Genomic DNA, 25,683 nt, shown 5'->3' with positions numbered 1-25,683 from the left:
GACATGCAAAGACAAACTTTTACTGACTTGAATTAAAGAAGCATGAAGCCACAGAGATTGCTACACTTATTAAACTGTCATTAAACACAGAACTTGACTGGATTAATTTGTGTAGTGATCGTTCTACCGGATATTGGAGAGGTGAAGTGTTGCAGACGGAGGGAAGATGTTCTGGAAGTTTTTGGATCCTGGCTTCTTAAAGCGATGGAGGGGTGAGCCGGAAAAATCTGAAAAACAAAACATTTGGATAATGGCCATAACTTTAGGTGCATATGGCTGTGGCAAGAAGGCCTCCTTGCTTTGTACCCCTGTCAACCTGAAATGAGGGATCTCTGTTTGTTAGTGATGGTTACTGAACAATGATTTAAAATTTTTTTTTTAATTAATTTGATATTTTGAAACCCCCAGCTTACTTGGTCAAATGCTTTCTTAGCATTTAAGTTCAACGCTGTGACTGAGGTTGAGAATGCCTGTATGTATTTTTGAAGACTTGATATTAGAATAGTTTTGTGAAACACATTTTTGAAGACAGTTTTAGTGGAATACAGTAGAATTAATCCTTTTATGTGACTATATTTAACTTAAGACTTCTCCTGGACCTATGAATATCTGATCTGGCTGTTGTCATTAGCCCCATTCACACTGCCGTTTGCATGCGGGGATCCTGCGCCAATTCTCCGCATCCGCCTCTGTGTGAAAGTCTCAGATGCGGCGAGGGGTGAAATTTCGCTGCGCCTCTGATGCGCCTCCGGAGGTAGTATCAGAGGTAGTATCAGAGGTAGTGTCAGAGGTAGTGTCAGAGGCGCAGTATTGGCGAACCGAACCAGTGTGAATGGATAAGCCAACGGTGCGGAGCGGGGGTGTGTTGATCTGATGGTGTTCACAGTCTGATAACTAAACAGGTCCTTCACTCAACAAAATAAAGAGAAATGTCCCACAAAGCAACGTTACAGGACCAAACAACAGTAACGTAGTAACTGGTCATGTTTTTGGCAACTTCTATGAGGAAAAAAATACCGCAGTTATTCGTGGAGAAGTGTCTGTCATATCCTGTCTGTCCGACCAACTCTTCGTCACATTTCTGCCCGAAAAACAGCGTCTGTCCCCGGCCAAAAAACTTTAACTCACCAACTGTTTGACCGCGACGGTCAGCCCTCCCAACTGAGACTTCAGTGAACTTTTCCCCAGAAAACAGCCTCCCTCCCCGCGAGTGAGAGTCAGACAGCCTCCTGTTGACTGATGCGATTACGTAATTATGTAATTTAGACTGAAAAACGTAACTTTGTCATTTTCCAGGATGTTTTGGTGGGTCAGGATCCCAATCACAACACATTATAACAGCACCATATGATTATAAACAGTCAGCGGGTACATGTTTAGATTAACAGGTGGACAACGGGGGAAACACCTTGAAAAAAACACGTCATCATCATGACGTGTACCGTTACGCCTCCTTTGGAGCCGCGGCGCCGGCTTGCTGTGTGAATTACACTCTGGTTGTGTTTTACGCCGGAGCTGCTTGGCTCTGTGTGAACAACCAACGGCGGAGAATTGGTGAACCGGTGCGGTGATAATGCGGCGTCTCTGTGTGAAAAGGGCTATTGTAAATTGGTGACTTAACAATTCAACAGTCACCATCACTATTTAATGCAAAATCAGCAGTTTTCAAAGACATTGACAGCTTCTCTTTCAGGATGAAGGTAACCTCTTACCTTTAGTGAGTAGTTGGTCATCCAATCCTTCTCTGGGCAGAGCCACAGTTTGATGTTTAGACAGCGTCACTCTCATCACTTTACCAAACACCTTTTGACCATTCAAGTGGCTCATCGCTACAGGTGAGAATAATAGACAATATGGGCAAGTGATTAGTATTAAAAGCCTGACAGGGTTTCCACATTTCCTGATACAGTGGTACAATAACATGACTCATATCGCATCAATGAATCAGTTCAATGGTAACAAATGTAAGGAGAAAGTAACAAATGCATGGGTAGTTTTCAACAAGTAAACCTTAATCTGAAAATCTTAACCTAACCCTAACCCTACTCCACATTTCAGTTCAAATCAGATCTTTATTGTCCCTCATGAGGACATTCTTTCAACAGCATAAAAACACACACCAAACACACTAAGACAAGTGAAGACATTTAAAGTGCTGCACTAGGTACGCAATTCTGAAGAAAAGGGTGTATGATAAACATAACAAAAACTGCAACACGACAAATAAGAGTAAGAAAAATTATGTGAATACTTGCAGCTGCAAATAATAACTGATTAATCATTTAGTTGTCAACTATTAAAAGTTTACCAGCTATTTTGATAATGGATTAATCAGTTTTAGATGTTTTTTTTTTAAAATGTAAGAGCTTATATATGAATATTTTCTGGTTTCTTCCCTCCTCTATGACACTAAACTGAATATCTCTGGGATGTGGACAACAACACGTGAGGACATCATTTTGTTCTTTTGGAAACACTGACCAACGTTTTCCCCCATTTTAGACAAGACAACAAACAATCAACAAATTAACAATGAAAATAATTATTAGTTGCATTCCTAGTCTGATTGGATTCTACACATAACAAGAATATATACACATATTTCTAATCTTTATTTCACAATATAGTTAGGCTGAGCACCTGCATTCCCATCATTATCCATTTGGTCCAAATGCTTCCACATGCCACTCAGTCTTAGATAAAAATTTAATTTATTTCTTGACCTCCACTGTCGAGCGTATACCTTTCAAAATGTTAGATATATTTGAAAAATACCTGGAAAAGGTTTTAACAGTTCTTCCAAATTTTAATAAATAAAGTCACCCTGTCTTGATTCATTCATTCTGGGGTTCAATACCAGTGTCTCATATTGTTACCATAGACAACTCACCCAGTTGGGCCTGGTTGCCATCGGACAACTGTATCAGAGCACTGTCCTTCTTGTTGTAGAGGATCTTCACCCTCTGGACATCACCATAGACTCCTGAAGACAGGGAAGACAGCCAGAGAGAGAGAGAGAGGCAGAATGAAGGAGAGCCAGAGAGAGCAGGGTGGAGTAGAGTGGAGGAGAAGATGAGGAGGACAGAATAGACAGAGCAGGAGAGATGGAGCCAACAAAGATAAAAGAAGAAGAGGTGTGAAGGACCGGAAGAATAAAGTTAGTGCCAGAAAGACAAATGAAAAGAAAAGATGGACTCTTCCCATTTGACTTCTACTAGAAACTCAATGAAACTGTATAACTAAGACGTTTTATGTTGACAGTCAACCAGCTGATAAAGTCAGACACCTAATACTGTTGTGCATCTGTAGTGAGTGTTTGGACTGAACAGAGTGTTCATGATTCAGAAATCCAGCTTTAAGATTGATGATTAAAAAGAGAAACCCTAAATTGACAGAAACTTTACAAAACCTTTTTTAAAATGCTCTAACCTGTAACCTACAGTGAATGCAGAAAGAAGTAAATTCTTTTATGGCCTTTTATGCAGATAATCTTTTTTGGACAATCTATAGATAATGTGTAAGCATAAAAATGTAAATATTGCTGGGCCGGTTGACAGTCTAACGTGACCCTTCTAATATGCCAAGTAAGGTTATTTAAAACTGCAAAGTTGTAGAATAAAATAAAACGTTGAACTATGACTTGATTAATACAAAAAAAGGCCAAAAGAGAGGAAGAAGTGCACAGGTTTTAAGAGTTAGAAAGAGTCTTAGTGAGTGCACTGGACTGTCATGGTCCACTTAACCAATAATGTGGTGAGAACAAAAAACACTTTAATAATCCATGTGTCCAACATACAGGCTCTAGGTTGACATTCTATACTGAAAATATTGAGTAAATTAATCCAAAACCTGTACTAGACGGTCCACTCATAGACTACTGCTGGACAGTGGTCTTTAACAAACCGCCTTCGACCAAGCAGATTTAGTTTGTAATTTTGTTACTTTGGGACAAAAAACAGGAAACCTGCTAGAATTTCATGTTTTCTATGTTGCTCTATGCTAAACAAAGAAGTAGACAATGAAAAACTAAAGGTTCAGTAAGAGGTTTAAGAGGGTATCCATAATGGATCTACCAGATGGGATTGTCAAGGCTCAAATGAAGTTGATGTGTTAATTATTTTTTAGTGCTGCTTCAAATAAATTGTGACGTAGATACAGAAGGTGCTTGCTACAAACCTCAACCACTGTCGTTTCCTTAAAATCAGCCAAATCTAAATGCTGAGGTTTCACACCACATTTTCATTAGTGAATCAGTTTTAAGTTTTAAGTTTGTCTTAAAACAACAGTCAGGTACCCATGTAACAGTATTGTTAATTTTTGCTTGCTATAATCATCCCTGCTGTTCAAAAGCAATTAAAAAGCTTCTGTATCGGGCTGCACATTATTGGGGAAGAAAAACAACAACAGGCATTGTGAAAATGTAGTTTTTGATAATGCGAAAAAAATACATACATTTTCACTGGATAACTTGAAAAGTTCTATTTTGAAATCATTAATTATTCTAGAATGATTGGGGTGATTTTATAGGGGAGTGCATTTTATCAACAACCTAAGTATCCCCCTGCTTTGTTTGATAAATTGATCAAGAATGATTGTGATTGGTGGTTTGCTGTGCATACAGAGCCCATGTGTCCAAGAACCCTTAAATGACACTAAATCATATAATATTAGATGGACGTCTATGGTAGATTAGTCATGGGAAATGAGAACAATGAGAATTTTGCTTTTGTCTCAAGCAGCAAAAAAGTTGAAGCAGGACATGTTTGAAATGAATTGTTTTATACTGCACATCCTGCAATGTTGATGCTGAAACAATAAATTGTGCAGCCCTAGTCATTTTATAATATGGTTCCAGTGAATGTGATGTGGGCCAAAATTCACAATCCCTCTGTGCAAAATCGAATAAACATTTATTTGAGTTGAGCTGTGGTGAAGGAGGATAGTAAGAAAAGAAGACATCTCCATTGTTTGTCTATCTCAGACTGCACAAGCTTCATATAAACTTTGGAATTATCTTTGCACAAAATGGGGACGGTGGATTTTCATCCCACATCACTTACACTGCAATCATTTTAGAAAGGGATATTTTATTGACCAGTACGAATCAGAGGGATGATTACAGCAAGCAAAAACTTGTTTCAATGTACAGACAGAAAAATGTGAACCAATCATTTAATGGGAAGAAGCTTAAAACAAGCCATCAAAGATAACATTTTTTTAACTTTGCCATTCTTACTGTAAGGAAAAAAAGCACTGCCCACAACAGCTAACAGCTGTGAGGAATCCTAGTAAATTCTGAATGAAGGCCTAATACACAAACTGTGGATCAGGTTTTGTCTTTAATTTTGGTGTATTTGTTCTCATCAGTTAAAAGTTAAGCTGACCAAACAGACAACTTCTAAGAACTTCTCACTATTTTTTCAATGTAGAGACAAAAGAAGATTTTAACTCTGTAGGGTACAATATGATAGAGGGAGGTTTGAAGGTACAGAAAGACATAGAGGAATAGCGTGTCCACGAAATCACTGAAGAAAGTGAACAAAATTGGATTAACAGAGAGAGATATACAGATAGAATAGTAGAGGTTGAACATACCGAAGAGGGTAAAGAGACTTTGAGGCGTGACCATCTTTATAGAGAGAGACCGCAGAGCAGAGGACAGGAAGAGGAGGAGCAGAGGAGGAGGAAGAGGAGAGACGAAGGTAGAGATCAGACCGCCCAGCGTTGGACAAGGGGGGAAGTGGTGGTTTCCATGATGATGTGGGGTGGAGCAAAGATGGAAGGCATGGTTGGGTTTGGGGAGGGAGTCAAAACAGCAAACCCAAAGTTGGGTTAGACCGAATTGAGAAAAGTGAAGAGAGGTAAAGGTGGTAAAAAGACATTTGGGGCAAATGTACATGGGAGGGGGGAAGGGTTTTAAGAAAAGTGTACAACATTAAAGGTTGTATGGCCAAATGGAGAGAAAATAAATGGGAGAAGGGAAGAGCAGGGGAGGGAAGAAAGGAGGCGGGGAAGGGAGAAAGGAGGAGGGGAGGACAAAAACCAAAGCAGAGGTCAGTAAACAGAGCATCAGTGGAACATCAACGGAGTCTGAATGATTGCTGGATCCAATCCAGATACACACACACATACAGACACACACTATTTTTCCACTTGTGTAAACACACACGTGTGCACACAGACACACCCTGCTGAATGACTTTATCAGTGACGAAAAGAAAGGATGGAAGGCAATGAATAATAAATTTAAGGGTGGTAAAATGAATAAGCATGAAGTATAAAAGTGAATGACAGAGTGAGTGGCAGATGTCAGACCAATAGGGGGCAGTACCATGAAGCAGATGGCCAACCATATCACATGTAATTGAAGGGTACAGGTGCCAAAATGACTATTGTCTATGTCTGACAGACTGGATTGACAGAAACAGGAGTAAAGAAATGTATATAAACAACGCTAGTGCAAATTTGACTAGTTTAATGCAAAAATATATTTTTAAGGCAGAAATCTTAATTTTCTATTTAAAAAACTGATAATAATGTAACACAAGTCAATTTGACACACGCATTCCTACCATTTGGGCTCCCAGTTCATGTCAATGATTTACTTGAAAAATTCATAAGAAAACATCATGGGACCTTGCAAAATCCTTTAGCTCTCCTCTAAATATTTTATTCATGAATTAAAAAAAGTTTGTGTTTTAGCTATATTAATTTTTTCTATTCTTTGTAGCTTCACCAACTGCTTATTTTTCACTGGATTGGGTTGAAATTTGTACTGAATATCCTAGAAACTCTTAGGATAATTTCCGATATTTATTCATGTAAACAGTTGATTATTTTACAGTAATCAAATTAATAAAATGAAGTTGTGTAGTATTTATTATAGTTTATTTATTATTCTATCATAGTTCTATCACATCCAGAGCTATTTGGTCCATCCATCCATCCATCCATCCATCCATCGATCCATCCATCCATCCATCCATCCATCCATCCATCCAACCATCCATTTTCTCAGGGTTGGGATGCAGCTTTGGTCTGCTTCTGTAACAATTCTCTGCGAAGCTGAGTGGAGAGTCGCTTCTTGGACGCTGCTGAAACATGCCTGTGGAAACACGAGCATTGTCTAGAGTGGCTGCGATTGGCTCAAGCGACTGAATCATGGCCTGAAGCCGGGCCTGGAGGAATCCAGATGTCTCTCTCCCAGCAACTCTTTCCAGCTCATATAATACAGGGTGATAACAAAAAAACAATGAACAGGTCTGCCATTCTCATGAGTTGTGATGTGACGTCCATTTCGCACTACATGATTGGTTGATGCTTTCATTCATGGTGCGAATGCAAGTGAATGCCCACATGCACCACCAACCCAAACACCAATGTAGACCATGTAAACAACCTCCTTGCAACAACACTCCCCAATGGCAGTGGCCGCCCAGTCGGACAATGTGCCCTGTCTCAACACAAATACTGCTTGGGAATGAGCCCACAGCGTTGATTCGATCCCCACCTGACAAGCATCTGTGGGATGTGCAGGAACAAGTTCGATATATAAAGGCCCAACTCATAGATCGACTGCCAATGTCCTGGTGCCAGACACCACAGCCAACCCTAAAAGTCTTTTGTCTCTGCCTTGTCTCTGTGTCGGAGCTGTTTTTGCGACACAAAGGAAACCTGCATAATATAAATTATTCAAGACACAAACATCAGTTCAAAATTGACGTGTGAAATGTGTAAATATCTTGAGTGTGTGTATATATAAACAGTGGCTTGCAAAAGTATTCATACCCCTTTAACTTTTCCACATTTTGTCACGTTACAACCACAAACGTAAATGTATTTTAACGGGATTTTATGTGATAGACCAACACAAAGTGACGCATAATTGTGAAGTGGAAGGAAAATGATAGATGGTTTTCAAATTTTTTTACAAATAAAAAACAGAAAGGTCTCATCTCATCTAATTTTCACAAGTATTCAGCCCCCCTGAGTCAATACATTGTAGAACCACCTTTCGCTGCAAGTCTTTTGGGGTATGTCTTTACCAGCTTTGCACATCTAGAGACTGAAATTTTTGCCGATTTTTCCTTGCAAAATAGCTCAAGCTCAGTCAGATTGGATGGAGAGCATCTGTGAACAGCAATTTTCAAGTCTTGCCAGAGATTCTCAATTGGATTTAGGTCTGGACTTTGACTGGGCCATTCTAACACATGAAAACGGGACTTCTTATGGCTTTGTTTCAACAGTGGCTTTCTTCTTGCCACTCTTCCATAAAGGCCGATTTGTGGAGTGCATGACTAATAGTTGTCCTGTGGACAGATTCTCCCACCTAAGCTGTGGATCTCTGCAGCTCCTCCAGAGTTACCATGGGCCTCTTGACTGCTTCCCTGATAAATGCTCTCCTTGCCCGGCCTGTCAGTTTAGGTGGACGGCCATGTCTTGGTAGGTTTGCAGTTGTGCCATACTCTTTCCATTTTTGGATGATGGATTGAACAGTGCTCTGTGAGATGTCCAAAGCTTGGGTTATTTTTTCATAACCTAACCCTGCTTTAAACTTCTCCACAACTTTATCCCTGACCTGTCTGATGATGCTGTTTGTTCACTAATGTTCTCTAACAAACCTCTGAGGCCTTCACAGAACAGCTGTATTTATACTGAGATTAGATTACACACAGGTGGACTCCATTTACTAATTAGGTGACTTCTGAAGGCAATTGGTTGCACTGGATTTTATTTAGGGGTATCAGAGTAAAGGGGGCTGAATACTTTTGCACGGCACACTTTTCAGTTTTTTATTTGTAAAATATTTTGAAAAACATGTATCATTTTCCTTACACTCCACAATTATGCGCCACTTTCTGTTGGTCTATCACATAAAATCCCATGGTCTGGGAGGCTGCCCTTCTTTTGTTTATTTTGGCCGGCCCATCAGTTTGTTTGTTTGTTTGATCGTTTAGGGTTTTTCCCTCTGTTTGGTTACTGTTCATTTAATACATTCATCCTCTTTTAAACTGCAACTTGACTTGGCTATTTGTGTTACACCTCTTTTGGTGTATACACACCACATTGCCACAGACAATTGCTCTCTCCTTATCCTTCCTGAGTGATTCTTCTCTAGTTTTCTGTTCTGCTAGTGTCCTTGTCAATAATGGTAGCATGAGGTGCTAACCTGCAGCCCAATCAGGTTGCACAGCTCCAGCTCTGAATACATTCATATGTGCGGTTGCAAGAAGGTTTGCTGTGTCTCCCAGCAAAGTCTCAAGAGCATGGAGGAGATACCAGGAGACCGACTGTTACACGAGGAGAGCTGGACAGATGTGAATTGAGTTACTACCGGAGTATGTCGAGTCTCAAATACCACTTGCTGGCCAAGCACACAGCTGATGCAGAGAGCCCTCCTCCCCCTCTTCAAAGGCAGACCATGCTGTATAGTTTGCAACAGAGACGCCTGGACAACTCTACATGCGACAAACTTTCAACTGTTGGTGGCTACAGCTTGCAGGCCAGTTAACATTGTTAAGTGAACCTTTACAAGTGTAAAGTTGGACACTACATTGTGTTAGTATTGCTAAGGAAGGCATATTTTTTGAGCATGCAGTATCTTTGAGAGTATTCTGGAGAATATTCTGGACAGTATCTGTCATTGTTGTGGATTGTTGCAATAATAATTAACATACATTTGCATGAAGCAAGCATATTTGTCCACTCCCATATTGATAAGAGTATTAAAAACTTGAAAAATATCCTTTTAAGGTACATTTAGAACAGATATAGTACCAGATACCTAATTTATACACACACACATATACTGTATCTATACATATATTTAAAAGCACTCAACCTGCTAGCTCGATGTGAACACATAATGGAAATTCACATTAATGAGCTACTAGGGGTTAGCTTCGCTAAAGTGGTAAAAGAATATTTACAAACGATACGTTTTAATTCACATACTTAACATAAACGGATATGCATGCTCATATATACAGGCATATACAGTATTTCTAGGGCTGGGCAATAAAACGATCTTGATCATTTTCATGATAACATTTTCCATGATAACGATGATAAATTTATTACATTTATTTTCGATAGTTATTTTTGAGTCCGTTTTCCTCTACCTAGAAAACACTACACCAATACCAACAGCCAATCGCACAGCAGAGAAACAAATGCATGTGGTTGATACATGTTTCCGGCCCCTCCCACTCACAACAACTCAGAATGAAGGTGACCACCTGTGTGTCTAGCCGACACAAAAAAATGAGCGGTCCGACTAACGAAACCGAATGTGAGGAAACTGCGAAAGACGAAGAAATTGTACCGAAGAAAGGTCATACCACTTCGGTTATTTGGAAATAGTTCGGCTACCTGAAGTCTGACAAAGGACAGACCACCATTAGGTGCAAAATGTGTCGGCGATCAGTCCTCAGCCGAACTGGAAACACCACCAACCTCTTCCATCATCTCAAAAGGTACCGTCCCAAACAGTACTCCAAATGCATGAGTTAGCGCTATCATGCTAGCGTCCCCTCAAATAGCCAACAGCCCGGCCCCACTGCTTCTACTAGTCAAACTTCAGTTCGACAACCAACAGTTGCCGCTGCTTTTTCAGCCATTACCCCATATGAACAGAAACCGAAGCGACACAAAGACATTACCAGCGCAGTTACGTACTGTATCGCTAAAGATATGATGCCTATAAGCACGGCTGAAAAATCATTTCTATGCGGAGTGTATGGTAAAGTTGGAGGAGCAGCTCAGAGATGTCACAGTTGTTATGTGGTCTGGTCGCACGTCCGAACCACATCAGGTCTTGCAGAACAGGAGGCATTAAAGCTGAACTGAACAACTACCTGCAAGCTCAAGAATGTGCAATATTCAAAGAATACAGTAGCATAGTCATCCTCAACATTTACCATTTTCTTTTTTTTTCCTTTACTACCTCTAATATGTTTGAGACACGTTTGAAACAAGCAATTTGTTGAACATATTCATCATTTTATTTATTCAGTGTTTAACATAAAGCCATTTGGTTGGTTGGTTCTGTTGAATGTTTGTCACCTATTCATTCTGACAATAAATAATTGTATTTTATAAACCATAATTAACCTTCTGGTTTGTTTTTGGTTCTATCCTAAGGAAAATACTCTTAAAACTGTCAATTCAACATTATTATTGTTAAATATACTGTATATCTTGATAATTATCGACATCGATCAATATAAAAAAACATATTGTGATAACAGTTTTGGCCATATCGCCCAGCCATAAGTATTTCATATGCTTTGGAAACATAATTGACTCAATCTGCTGCTGTAGCTTCAACACTGAGACACCACAGGAAGCTCAAGGGGTCAAAATGCAAACTCAAAATTCCCAGTAGGTTAGAAATACAGCCACCACTATTGGAGATGTTGCGTGAGAGGCCAGCACATGGACATTTTGATATTTCCTATAATATTTATTCTTATAGCACTAGTTTGATGAGCAGGAACAGCTATAACAAATGTATATGCAGTACAGCAAGATGCTACTGAAATAACATGTAGACGACTGACTGATGTCATATGCATTGTTAGTAGAAATATGACTATTGATATATTGTCTCTAGAAGTGAATGATTTAACTGGTTAGAACTGACATTACTTTTTGTGTTATGACAGAGAGATTAAAGGACTGAAAAATGGCACTGTTGTGTACCACAATCAAATTCCAGGTACCGGTATCGGTTCAAATGTGAACCCAACTCTACGCAAAGCACCTGTCCATTTGGTTGAAGGAGGGGGCTGAAGAAGTGATGGCTTCAGACTTGGAGGTGCTGATTCTTCTCATCCCAAGTGCTTTACACTCAACTGCAAACCAACCCAGTACCTGCTTGAGGTCAGAGATTGAAGAGGACAGCATAACCAAGTCATCTTCAAAAAGCAGAGACGCAATTCTCAGGGTCTCAAACTGGGCACTCTCTAAACCACAGCTGCACCTTGAGATCCTTTCCATCGATATCACAAACAGCGTCAGAGGTTACCCCGGAGGAGTCCAACACCCAATGGAAACATGTTTGACTTTGAGAATACGGACACATCTCTCACTTCGGTTGTATAGTGACAGTTTGTAGCAATGCCACGGGTACCGCATACTCTCACAGTATGCCCCGCAGGACATGGTCACAGGCCTTCTACAAGTCCACAAGGCTTGTAGATTGGACGAGCAAACTCCCACAACAATAAAAATGAGAACCAGGAGCCACCACCAAGGTCTGCCATTCCAAAGGTACTGCCCCCCACCTCATTGTGAAAATGAAGAGGCATGCCAATCAAGACAGCCCATCAATGTTTGGAGCCTTCAGCATCTCAGCGCAAATCTCATCCTTCCTTGGCGCCTTGCTGCCAAGGAGCAACACAGCAACCTCTGCTAGGAATATGGAGGCGTCTTCCCCTGAGCCTCCCGCTTGACAATATTCTCAGAACACAGTCTGGGCCAAGCCCTGCTTTCTCTCCCTGAGTCGCCAACAGGCTGCCAGAATTTCCTTGAGGCCAAGCAAAAGTCCCTGTTTCCATCCAGGGGGTCAGTGTGGACATTGTGGAGGATTATAAGTATCTGGGGCTCCACATTGATAATAAACTGGACTGGATAAAGAACACTAACACCCTCTATAGGAAGGGACAGTGTTGTCTCTATTTTCTGAGATGGCTGAGGTCCTTCAACATCTGCCGGACTATGCTCAGGATGTTTTATGAGTCTGTGGTGGCCAGTGCTATCCTCTATGCTGTTGTGTGCTGGGGCAGCAGGCTGAGGGTAGTGGACGCCAAAAGACTGAACCGACTGATCCACAAGGCCAGTGACGTTGTGGGGGTGGGGCTGGACTCTCTGACGGTTGTGTCAGAGAGGAGGATGCTATCCAAGTTACATGTCATCTAGCACAATGGCTCCCATCCACTCCATGACGTGGTGGTCAGCCACAGGAGTACTTTCAGTACTAGACTAATCCCACCAAGATGCACCACAGAACGCCACAGGAAATCATCATTCCTGCCTGTGGCCATCAAATTGTTCAACTCCTCGCACTGTGAGTCAATAGGAGGGACTCTGGACGCTTTGTTTCTCTCTAATGTGCAATAATTAAGACAAACAATGTGCAACAACCCATATATTTTCAACTGTAGCATTATTTATTACACTGTATATATGGATAAATTCTAGTAGAATGTACATTTTTTGTATTTTTGTTCTGATTTTGTTGTTCTTGCTTATATATAGTTATTATTATTATTATTATTTTTTTTTTTTTCTGCATATTTCTGGACCTTGAATGGGAGCAGCTGTAATGGAAGCAATTTCCCCTCGGGGACCAATAAAGTATTTCTGATTCTGATTCTGATTCTTTATAGCCTCCCTTAAAGGATAACTACCGTTTTTTACAACCTGGACCTTATTTCTAGCAAAATATATGATCATTTACTCACCCAGATAACTTTGGTGTCATTTGGCGTCGTTCGGATGAAATTAGATCCAGTGGAGCGCCGCGTATATCCATATAATGCGAGTGACGGGGCACCGAAGCGCAGACTCTATGAGCATTATCTTCCACGAAACTAGTTCATTTCACCAATATTTTGTTACGATACGCTAGTGCTATTCCCCTCTGAGTCCGGGCTCGTCTATTGTCAACATCCGGGGTCTGTAGGTTGACCTACTACCTCTGACCTGGAAGAAGTCGTCTCTGAGCTGCGCGCACACCCGCGACAGCCCGGCTTGTTTACCTGTAGCTGCTACTGCTAGTTTGACCCCGGATGTTGATAACAGACGAGCCCGGACTCAGAGGGGAATAGCACTAGCGTATCATGACAAAATATTGGTGAAATGAACTAGTTTCGTGGTAGATAATGCGTTATATAGAGGCTGTGTGTCGGTGCCCCGTCACTCGCATTATATGGATATCGGCGCTCCACTGGATCTAATTTCGTCCGAACAACTTCAAATGACACCAAAGTTATCTGGGTGAGTAAATGATCATATATTTTGCTAGAAATAAGGTCCAGGTTGTAAAAAACAGTAGTTATCCTTTAACTCCTCCAACACCTGGGTTTTTGCTTCAGCAACCACTGAAGCTGCTGCCCTTCTGGCCTGCAAGTATCTGTCTGCTGCTTCAGGGGAACTAAGCCCAAAAAGAATCCTTCTTCAGTTTGATGGCTTCCCTCAGCACTGGGATCCACCAGTGGGTGTGTAAATTGCCGCCATGACTGGCACCAATGACTTTCTGACCACCACTCCTAGCAGCTGCCTCTGCAATGGAGGCTTTGAAAATGGCCCACTTGGATTCCATGTCATTGGCCTTGGAATGAGCAAGAAATTCTTCCGGAGTCGGAGCTGAAGACTCAATAGACAGGGGCTATCGCTAGATGAGTTCACCCTCACTACTTGTTTGGGTTTACCAGTAATACTAATGGTACTTGTTGATTATGCAGGAACTGCATTCTGGTGTAGCTGTTATTTTCAAGGTGTGTGAAGAATGAGTAGAGAGAAGTGAAGATGGCTTCCTCTGTGGATCTGTTGGTTCTGCCCATCCAATGCAATAGCTTAATCCTGGAAGTTGGGGTGTAGCCAGGTCTCTGTAATGATGTAGACACAACAGTCTCTGATTTGCTGAGTGAGCCTGAGTTTTGTTTCAATAGCCTGAAGTAGGCTGGGTAGAGGAAGAGCCTTAGGTCTAAGCTGGGTTAGGTTAGTTCTGATCCTGGTTCTCTTCCCCCTCTTCCTGGGTTGATCACACCGCTTGCACTGGTCCAGCTGGCTGGTCGGTAGATGCCATTGACAGAGATTGTCTCACACAATTCCCACACTTCGTTTTCCAAAGATTATGAGTGTATTTCTGTCATAAGTAGTAAGTGCTCCGGTAATAAAGCAGCACAACATTTGCAAATTCATGTATAGTAATAGGGTTATAGGGACATGAAAATGTTTAAGGGAGCTACTGGTCACTGTAACTGCTGCCATCACCATGGTAAAGAGTCGTGAAAATGACTAAATTTAGCTCTAAGGGCCAAACTTAAATAATTTATAACTTAAAAAAGTATTTGAGGTAGTACATGATTTATGAATTAGAAGTTTTTACATGTAATGTTTCTATTTCATTTTAGAAAATCTATGACTCAAGAGTTTCCGTTTGTGACATACTAATTTACAATAACACTGCCATCAAAATGGATAATCATAAATATCTAGACTTCCAAGATTCACCTGTGTCAATGAAAGAATTACTTTGTAGGTGAACATGCTACATTGTTAGTGATTCACCACCTGTGCAAATCAAAGAAATACTTAATTTCCATTCAAGAAGTGAGTGGGAAATGAGGGTCACGTGCTCTATCATCAGATGCTTTATCAGTATAAAAATGTCTTCAGGTGGTTTTCCAGTGATACTTTTAAAATCCCTCTGTGGTGGCTCTATGTTCTTAGTGATCCCCAAATGACATCCCAATAAGGAGCCAAGGGCTTTAATTAGAAGAGTATTATGGTGGGAAAACAAATTATAATGAGGAACTTGAGAGAGCTGGAGCTGCCAAAAGTGGCATTGTATGGACAAATCTCTTTCAGCAGGACAGAAATGGGAAATATATGGAAAAGTTGGTAGACTATCTGGAATATATTGGGAATGTGAATGGACCTTGAAGTGATTTAACATATTAACCGCTTATATCCATTTATTCTTTTTGTTTACTACCACCCCTTCTCCTTTTATTTTGCTGACCTATGATTATTTTGTTGTTTTTATCGTTATTTTATTTTATATCTATTGTTATTATTTGATCTGACCAGATTGTGTAAATGTTTATAGAAAAATTCTATATTATCCTTATTGTTAAATAAAATGTTTCTGGTTGGGGTTTCTATTGCTATGTCACCTGGAAACAGGCTAAGTGTACTGCATGAAAATTAAACCTGACCTCAGAGGTTTGCCTGTATGAAAACACAGTTGAGAAAGAATAAACACGTGACAGAAAAACAATCCCTAGGATTTAACACTCACAACATGAAGAATTGCCACACCATACTCAACCTCTATCTAGCCACTGGACTGTATTGAGCATACTGCCAAGTGTGTGCAGGAGCTACTGCTCTCAAGCAGATCGGTCACCAAAGAGAACAGTATGCTGCGACCAAACAGTGAGGATACAGCTGTTGCAGCAAGACTTTACCAGAAGGGGGCACAAGTGTGAAATCCACCACTCCACTATGGAGTAACAAGGACAGACAGAGTGGGAAAGGAGCCTGATAGAAAGAGATGGAACACACAGAAACAGACAGCAGATACTCTAGGTATAGAGATACAGATGAAAGAGTAGGTGTACATTTACAATTAGAGAATAAACTGACACTTGATTGAAGAAACAGAAATATAAAATTAAAGTATATAAGTATGTAGGCGTTCAATGTAAAGAAAACCACAAGGCTTCAAAAACACAACAGAACTTTTAAGATCTGATATAACGTGCTCGAACAAAAACAAGTTGAACTTCAAGTTTAGGACCTGTGACCATGGAGAAGAGAAATCAATCTTGAGAAAACAGACACACACAAGGGCTAATTCACAGGGTTGCAAGTAGGTAGACAATTTCAGAATTTTGTAAACATTTCGTTAATACAGTTAGAGAAAGAAGAAGGTTCTTCAAGGCACGATAATTTTACTGCTTTGAATAGTTTAAGATAATGTATCCTATTCTGACACTTTAAGACCCACAGTCACCCTGTGACTTTTATCTATTATAATTATACTGCACGGACACTACATCTAGGGGGAAGATATATGATAAATCACACTGTAAAGTGGGCTAAGCATACATACAATCAGACACCTATACGTGAATTCACACTACTACCAATTCAAGAAAATCATTCAGCGGTGTCTGTGCTATAGTTAAGACGAGTGACTTCAAGCAGAGATGGCAAATACTCATTAACAGTTATACTTAAGGTTAGTGGTACCTCTTCATTTAGGTTGGAAGCCAACAGGACTCCTGACACTCCAGACCCGGAAAGAGCAACACGACCAGCAGCTGCTGCAGCCGCTGCAGCAGCACTCAGTGGACTAATGGCTCCTGTTAGGAAAACACATGACAATAAACAGGTCAAGATCACATGTGTAGTACAACGGAAGAAATGCAGAATGATTAAAACTAGAAACACGCCCTTGTTAACATCAACTTAAACAATGAAAAAAAATTATATGAACTTCTGTAATTCTGTAATACTTCCCTTTTCAATTGATCTAATAGATTCTAAATTACAGAAATGTTGTTAATAGAAACCCAATACATACTACTGTGTTACAATTAATCTAGAGGTCTTTGGCATAAAAAACATGTATAGAAATCGGAAGGGGAAAAAAAAGGATCAAATCAGAGATGGTGATGTACTTGATGCCATTGTAGTATGCTTCAAAATAATGATTTAGAAAGCTTTACATCATTATTTTGTATTATCATTAATCATCATTGCAGCACAGAATATCAAAGTCAAAACGCTGCTTTATTAATTTTAGTGAACATTATCCACGCTGTTATGTAGAAGCCATTATTTAGACCTGCAGTCGTGGTCAAAAGTTTACTTACACTCGTAAAGAAAATGTACATTATATCATGGCAGTCTTGATTTCCAATGATTTCTACAACTCTCATTCTTCTGTGATGGAATGATCCCAACTGATCAACAGTGGTAAAGGAATGGCTTAACCAGGCTAGAATAAAGGATTTTAGGAATGGTCTTCCCAAAGTCCTGACTTGAACCGCATTGGAACATGTGAACTGTGCTGAAGAAACAAGTCCGTGCCAGGAAGACAACAAATTTAGTTGAACGCCTGTCAAGTTGAATTCTGTCAAGAGTCGTGGTTAAAAACTCAGCGAGAGGCCTGCAAGAAGCTTGTGGATGGCTATCAAATGCACCCAATTAAGGTGAAAATGGTCAAGGAATGTTTCACCAAATATTAGGATTACTGTATGTATATTTCTGATGCAGCAGATTTGGTCACATTTTCAAAAGTAATAATGATATAATTCAAAATAAATCCATATTTGAACCACACTTCCTGAATGTTTTTTTTTTTTTGCGACAAAGACGTATGTGTTCCACTAATTCCATCACAGAAGAATGAACATCGTAGAAATAATTGGACCTCAAGACTGCCATAATATATTAGTTCTTTACAAGTGTAAGTAAACTTTTGACCATGTTCGTAAGTAGTTTGAGCATGGTGTTGAGCATAGCAAATTGGGGTAACTCAAATACTTGATAACACATCCCCATCTACCTCTTGCTATGTACTCAGTGTAAGTGAGGATTATGCGCTCTCCCATTTGAATGTAATAAAAACATAGATGAATAAATAAATGAACTACACTGCTCAAAAAATTAAGGGAACACTTAATGGTCACAGTATAACACCAAGCCATTAAACTTCAGGGATGTGATGTGATTTTGAATCAGTTTCACCTGCTTTGGTGCAAATGAAAGTGACAACAGGTGCAATGGAGAGGCAAAAGCAAGACAACCCCCAAAAAGGGAATGGTTTTGTATGTGGTGGCCACAGACAATTGCTCTCTCCTTTTCCTCCCTGACTGATTCTTCTCTAGTCTTGTTTTGTTCTAGTGTCCTTTTCACCATTGGTAGCATGAGGCGGTACCTGCAGCCCAATCAGGTTGCACAGGTAGTCCAGCTCCTCCAGGATGGCACATCCATATCTGCGGTCACAGGAAGGTTTGCTTCGTCTCCCAACACAGTCTCAAGAGCATGGAGGAGACACCAGCAGACCGGCCGTTACACAAGGATCCTTTGGCGCACCGTTCTCTTGACAGATGAGAGCAGGTTCACACTGAGCACATGTGAAAGGGATGGAAGAGTCTGGAGACGCCGTGGTGAACATTATGCTGTCTGTAACATCATCCAGCATGACCAGTTTGGTGGTGGGTCAGTGATGGCCTGGGAAGGCATATCCTTGGAGGGTCGCACAGAAGTCCATGTCATAGCCAAAAGTACCCTGACTGCTGTTAGTTACCGGGATGAAATCCTCAGAGCGACTGTCAGAACGTACACTGCCGCAGTGGGCCCTGGGTTCCTCCTGGTGGAGAACAATGTCTGGCCTCATGTGGCCAGAGTGTGTAAGCAGTTCCTGAATGACGAATGTATTGATGCCATTGACTGGCCATCTCGTTACCCTGACCTAAATCCAAATGAGCACCTATGGGACATTATGTATTGATGCATCAGATGCCGCCAAGTATCGCGACAGACTGTCCAGGAGCTAACTGATGCCCTGAACTAGGTCTGGGAGGAGATCCCCCAGGACACCATCTGCTCACTCATCAGGAGCATGCCCAGACGCTGTCAGGAGTGCATACAGGCACGCCGGGGCCATACACACTACTGAGTGACATTATGACATCACTAGGGTTGGGCGGTAATACGGTAATAAGGTATACCACGGGGTCTTAAAAATAGCAACGGTATCAGTTTCAATACCGTCATAAAAAAAAATGCTAACGAGAAGGGAGAGGTAAATAGGCTACTGACGAGGCAATTTGTAAATTGTGCAATAAGGACACATCTCCGAAACAACAACACAGCACGCCCTTTTCACACAGAGACCGCCACATTATCACCGCAGCACGGTTCGCCAATTCTCCGCCACTGGTTGTTCACACAGAGCCGAGCAGCTCCGGCATAAAAGACGAACCAGAGTATAATTCAGACAGAAAGCCGGCGCCTCGGCTCCAACAGAGGCGTGACGGTACACATCTTAATGGTGACGTGTGTTTTTTTCAAGGTGTTTCCCCGGTGTTTACCTGTTAATCTAAACATGTAGCCTACACACTGACAGTTTATAATCATATGGATGCTGTTATAATGTGTTGTGATTGAGATCCTGACCCACCAAACATCATGGAAAGTGACAAAGTTACGTTTTTCTCTAAATTCCATAATTACATAATCGCCATCAGTAAACTGGACGCTGTCTGACTATTTCACTCGTGGGGAGAGAGTGAAACTGAAAAATCACCCCGACAAAAGTTGTTTGCCGGGGACAGACGCTGTTTTTCGGCCAGAAATGTGACGAAGAGTCGGTAGCACCGACAGGCTGACTGACACATTTTTTTCCTCATAGAAGTTGCCAAAGACATGATCACTTACTACGTTACTGTTGTTTGGTCCTGTAACGTTGCTTTGTGGGACATTTCTCTATATTTTGTTGAGTGAAGGATGTGTTTAGTTTAGTTTCTCCGTGCCGGCTTATCTTTTCACACTGGTTCAGGTCGCCAATACTGCGCCTCTGATACCTCTGGAGGCGCATCAGAGGCGAGTGGCGCGAAAGTACCTGTGCGTCTGTGCCACAACTCACCATCGGAGCGGGTTTTCAGCACCGCAGGTAAAGTTGTCAGTCCACAACGCGCCCTGTTAAAGCCGGAAAAGGTGCTGCTCTTTGTTGTTATTAAAAGTTATTCGGGCTGTGATTTAATTTAATTGATTTGTGTGCGCGAAAACTGTTCTGGATATTTATGTTAATTTAATTCTGTTTGACTGTTGTATTTGCACTTTTTTATAAGCTGCTATTTGTAAAAGTTGTTAATATTGTGCATGTTATGTTGTTATTGTTTCAGTATCAGTGTTTGGTATTCAGTTTCTGAACGGTGTAGGCACAAGCCAACAGTTTGGTGACGCGTCTGAGCCTTACGTCATAATTTTTAATTAGTCACGGTAATACCGTATACCCTGGTAAAATAGGGAGGAGGTTTGACAGTATCAAAATTTGGATACCGCCCAACTCTAGACATCACATAAGATTCACATAAGTTGGATCAACCTGTGATTGAATTCAGCCCTCAGTGGGTTGATGATTTTGGTTTCCATTGACCGTTGTAACGTCATTTTGTTCTCAACAAATTAAACAATGTACATCAGTACAGCTTTTGAACTTAAATAATTTGTTCATGAAGATCTGATGTGTGATTAAGTGTTCCCTTCATTTTGTTGAGCAATGAATCTCTTACAGGAAGTTAAGAAATTAAGAATGAAAATGTTATACCAAACCATTTCAGTTAATTTAAATATTTCCAGGGCTTTACGACATCCTGCAATCACATCATACTGATCTAGACTTTTTACACTCACCAGATTTTCCACCATATTCAGGGCTAGTTAAAGGAATAGTTCACTCTAAAACAAAATTCAGTCATTATCGACTCACCCACATGCTGATGAGAAGTCCGGTGTAGTTTTTTATTCCTCAAAGTGCAGCTGGAGACCCGCGGTGCTTCCCTCCGGCAGGAACAATCCATATAACGAGCATAAGTGGCAACCCAGGAGAAAAGGTCCATAAAACTACACAAAAACTTTGTAATATACCTCCATACTGCTCGTCCGCTGCAATCCGAGTGTCCTGAAGTGGCGACATCCAGAGTTTACTCGAAACGAGGTCATTTAGTACATTTTTACAGCCTAAACAGTCACTATGCTATGTTGACATGGAGGCACGCTCCGCGTTCACGCGAGTCTCCCTCGCAGCCGATTGCACTACGGAAGCCGCGCCAGACAAGATGAACGAGACTCGCGATAGATACACACCGGTATTTACTTCCTGCTTTGAGCGACCGCGCGACACACAAACACAAGAGGGATCTGCCTGCACTAGTGATTTGAAACTTTGACACTCACAGCAGGATGTAAATACCAGTGTGTATCTATCGCGAGTCTCGTTCATCTTGTCCGGCGCGGCTTCCATAGTGCAATCGGCTGCGAGAGAGACTCGCGTGAATGCGGAGTGTGCCTCCGTGTAAACATAGCATGGTGACTGTTTAGGCTGTAAAAATGTACTAAATGACATCGTTTCAAGTAAACTCTGGATGTCGCCACTTCAGGACACTTGGATTGCAGCGGACGAGCAGTATGGAGGAATATTACAACGTTTTTGTGTAGTTTTATGGACCTTTTCCCCTGGGTCGCCACTTATGCTCGTTATGTGGATTATTCCAGCCGGAGGGAAGCACCGCGGGTCTCCAGCTGCACTTTGAGGAATAAAAAACTACACCGGACTTCTCATCAGCATGAGGGTGAGTTGATAATGACTGAATTTTGTTTTAGAGTGAACTATTACTTTAATGTGATTACATGTACACTCTGTTACTGCATGTGCAAAGGACTGAATCACACTCATGAAACAGCAATTCTGTGATTATGATGCAACCTTAAACGCTACTTTTTTTTGTGCATACACAGATGCACTGATACTCCCCCAAAAGGGCCTTTTCCACTAATATTTGGAAGCTGGATAAGTGGTATCTAGCTGAGAAACCTCAGTTTAAACAAAAGCTCAACTAATATAGGATTCTGAAGAACCGAAAATGACAAAAGCTGCTTTTATTTACCAATACCAAGGATTATTCAAATTCTAAGCAAAGGGAAGAGAAATATTATAGTTAATTCAGGCTTATGACTTCCAGAAGACAAGCAAGTAAATATGTAATCAAGGAAACTGCATTGTACCCATCCTAACGCCAGTATTTGCCTCATCTATTAATTAAGCTGTACTATAAATTAATCACTCAGGCCATTCAGAGAAAACCTATTTTTTCCAGTCCTGGCGCATTTAGACAACCAGAGCAGGACATGACAAAAGACAGGACAAGAAACAGCAGAGACACAGTAAATGAAAACAGAATTAAGAAAAAAGAAAGGATAAGTACCTCCACCCTGTGAGAGGGAGAGAGAAGATGAGTAACCTCCTCCACTAGAGTAGGAAGCTAGCGCTCCAGATGGGGTACCTACAAGACAATGACAACTAGATTTATACCAAAAAACACTCATCTAACCAAGCCCAACCAAACCAGCCTGAGTATGTACATTATTACAAGTATATTATTTAAACTGCAACAGTATTATGCAACCTCAATTCCAAAAAAGCTGGGACGCTGTACAAAATGTAAACAAAAACAGAATGCAATCATTTGCACACAAACTGTTCCCCAGCCCATGTAGTAATATCCTTTTATACAACCATGTTTCACAAAGTGGTCAACCTTGCCCCATCCTTGCTTGTGAGTGTCTGGGCCATTTGAAGATGCCCCTTTCATACCCAATCATGATACTGATGATCACCCGTAACCAATTAACCTGTTACCTGTGAAATATTCCAAACAAATGTTTTTGGAGCATTCCACAACGTTCCAAGTCTTTGGTTGCCCCTGTCCCAACTTTTTTGAAACAAACAACATCAAAACATCACCATCAACAAAAAACAGCTTGATTAGGTCAACATTAAATATATTGTCTTTGTACTGATTAAATTGAGTATATGTCAGAAAAGATGGCAAGTAATTACATTCTGTTTTATTTTATGTTTTACACAGCTTCCCAACTTTAATGGAATATGAGTTGTTCTGTAGTGAGTAAAACTTGTCAAGTAAAACTGAGTTATGCTAGCATTCTATTATGTCAAAATACAAATACAATACAAAGATGCATCTTATCATAGAATATACATTGTGATCTCGTTGATCTGCTCTGTACATGCGACATCTATTGCACGTCTGTCCGTCCTGGGAGAGGGATCCCTCCTCTGTGGCTCTCCCTGAGGTTTCTTCCGCATTTTTTTTTCCCTGTTAAAAGGGCTTTTTTTTGGGGCAAGTTTTTCCTCACTCGAATCGAGGGTCGAAGGACAGAGGGTGTCGTCTCTGTACAGATTGTAAAGCCCTCTGAGGCAAACTGTGATTTGTGAATTTGGGCTATACAAATAAAATTTGATTTGATTTGAATATACCTTTTCATTTCTTATCACAAATACTGTGGAAGCCATGTGAACTCCGTTCCAATTACAATTACAAAAGATCAGGCCATGTAGCAATCGTATTAGTAACTAGAAAACATGTATTTCCTGCGAAAATACAGTGTGAATGTTGACAGCTGAAGTGATTTTGAAAAAACGACTGACATGTAATAAATAATTGCCTGAAATGCATAAAACTATAATGCATTGCACCCCACAGGCTTATTTCCAGCGCACCTGCCTGTTGGCTGCCTCACGCTCGCAGCCCTGGTGCTGACCGTCATTGGACTAATCTGAAACCTGATGCTGTTACTACTGCTGTCTTGTGTGACTTTGTGTATCTGTCAGTACTGTCAGCAGACTGACAGAAGAGAAGCTCTATCCCAGTGAGCAAAAAGTGGTCTAGATCACGTCTTTTAGACGTTTATGGACATCCAAGACGTCTGAAAGACATTCTCTGGAGAGCCAGAATGAAAGTTTTTTATACGTCTTTTCGGGACGTTGTATAGACGTTTATATGTCGTTTTTTGTCGAATGATTCTGGCTGTCCGTGGACGTCCAGATCATAGCCAGTATGAACGTCTATTCTCAACTAATTCTGGATGTCAGTGGATGTCTAGATTATGGCCCGACTGGACGTCTTTTCTCAACGTAATTTATCTACTAATTCTGGCAGTCAATGGACGTCCAGATCATGGCCTGGTCCGACGGACATGATATCAACCTGTTTTGGATGTCCACAGACGTTGCCTGCTCAGTGGGATGGTGCACTAGGATATTAAAACTGAACTATGACCAGGATGCACACTTTTGCTGTTTCTGTCTGTATGGAAATGTGATGTTTTCACCTCACAGATGATGAACAAAGACATTAAAACATGGGTCTAACAGGCAAAAAATGTGATTCCTGTAGGCAGACATAGGTGAGTGTGGGACAGGTTGCACTAAGGAGTGCAAAACTAACACTAACCAGCCAGAGGATTGAATATTATATTTCTCCTATTTGTAGGTTATGTTTATAGAAGACAAAACACAAGTAAGAATGTTGAATGTTGTCAAAGTGTGGCATGTGATTGAAGACAGCTGTGGAAATGCCAGGACAAGTGCCACATACAAATTTACCACAAAACAGTCATTTTACGGAATACAACCAAATTTCTTTATTTTCCATATGAACTGTTGCAATACAAGGTATCGTGACACTGTTGTGCTTTGATGCAACATTAATAGGGAATTTGGTTTACATTTGGCTATCAATACTAATTAATGATTATCATGGATAATTATTAATTACGATAGATAATAAGATCCAATTTACATTAGATCACCTCGGTGCACCACCCTTGAAGAATGGAAAAGATAACCAATTCAATAATTCAGTCTCATAAAAAGGTACTAAACTGTCAGTTTGTAACTCTGATTAATAATTAACTTAATAACTACAACCAAATTACCATAACAGCTGTAATGGTCGAAGGATTTTCGAGTCCTTCACAGAGTCGAGGCTGGCAACATGCACTCTTGTACAATATTAAATAGACAGCAGGAAGGTTCAACAGTCTTTTATTTAACATAAAATGAAAACACAACTAACTAACTTACTATATGCAGGTGTGTGTGTGTGTGTGCGTGCGCCTGCATATATACATACATATACATTACATATATATGTATATACACACATATATATACACATATACATATATATATACACATATATATGTATATACACATATATACATATATATACATACACATACATTTATATACACACATACATATATACATATATACACACACACACACACACACAAACACACACATATATATATATATATATATATATATATACACACATATACACACATGCA

The 25,683-nt window shown here is 40.5% G+C and overlaps 1 protein-coding gene across 2 annotated transcripts in view; it reads right to left on the bottom strand.

Annotated features, from left to right (window-relative positions):
• Positions 1–25,683, bottom strand: part of LOC311267048 (polypyrimidine tract-binding protein 2-like) — a 46,331-nt gene that overhangs the window by 3,727 nt on the left and 16,921 nt on the right. The window contains exons 10-15 of one of the 2 annotated variants that reach the window (XM_084369856.1): positions 22,734–22,811; positions 16,987–17,099; positions 5,596–5,629; positions 2,891–2,983; positions 1,713–1,829; positions 128–227 (exon numbers count right to left, since the gene is read on the bottom strand). In XM_084369856.1, the coding sequence (XP_084225982.1) occupies positions 128–227; positions 1,713–1,829; positions 2,891–2,983; positions 5,596–5,629; positions 16,987–17,099; positions 22,734–22,811 (535 nt within the window). The remainder of the gene's footprint in view (positions 1–127; positions 228–1,712; positions 1,830–2,890; positions 2,984–5,595; positions 5,630–16,986; positions 17,100–22,733; positions 22,812–25,683) is intronic. The other variant, XM_084369857.1, reaches the window with a different exon arrangement.

Source organism: Pagrus pagrus (assembly GCF_965226575.1).
Source record: "Pagrus pagrus genome assembly, chromosome: 12".
NCBI classification, from domain to species: Eukaryota; Metazoa; Chordata; class Actinopteri; order Spariformes; family Sparidae; genus Pagrus; species Pagrus pagrus.
The sequence above is the reverse complement of the archived record's forward strand: the minus strand, read 5'-3'. Positions and strand labels throughout refer to the sequence as shown.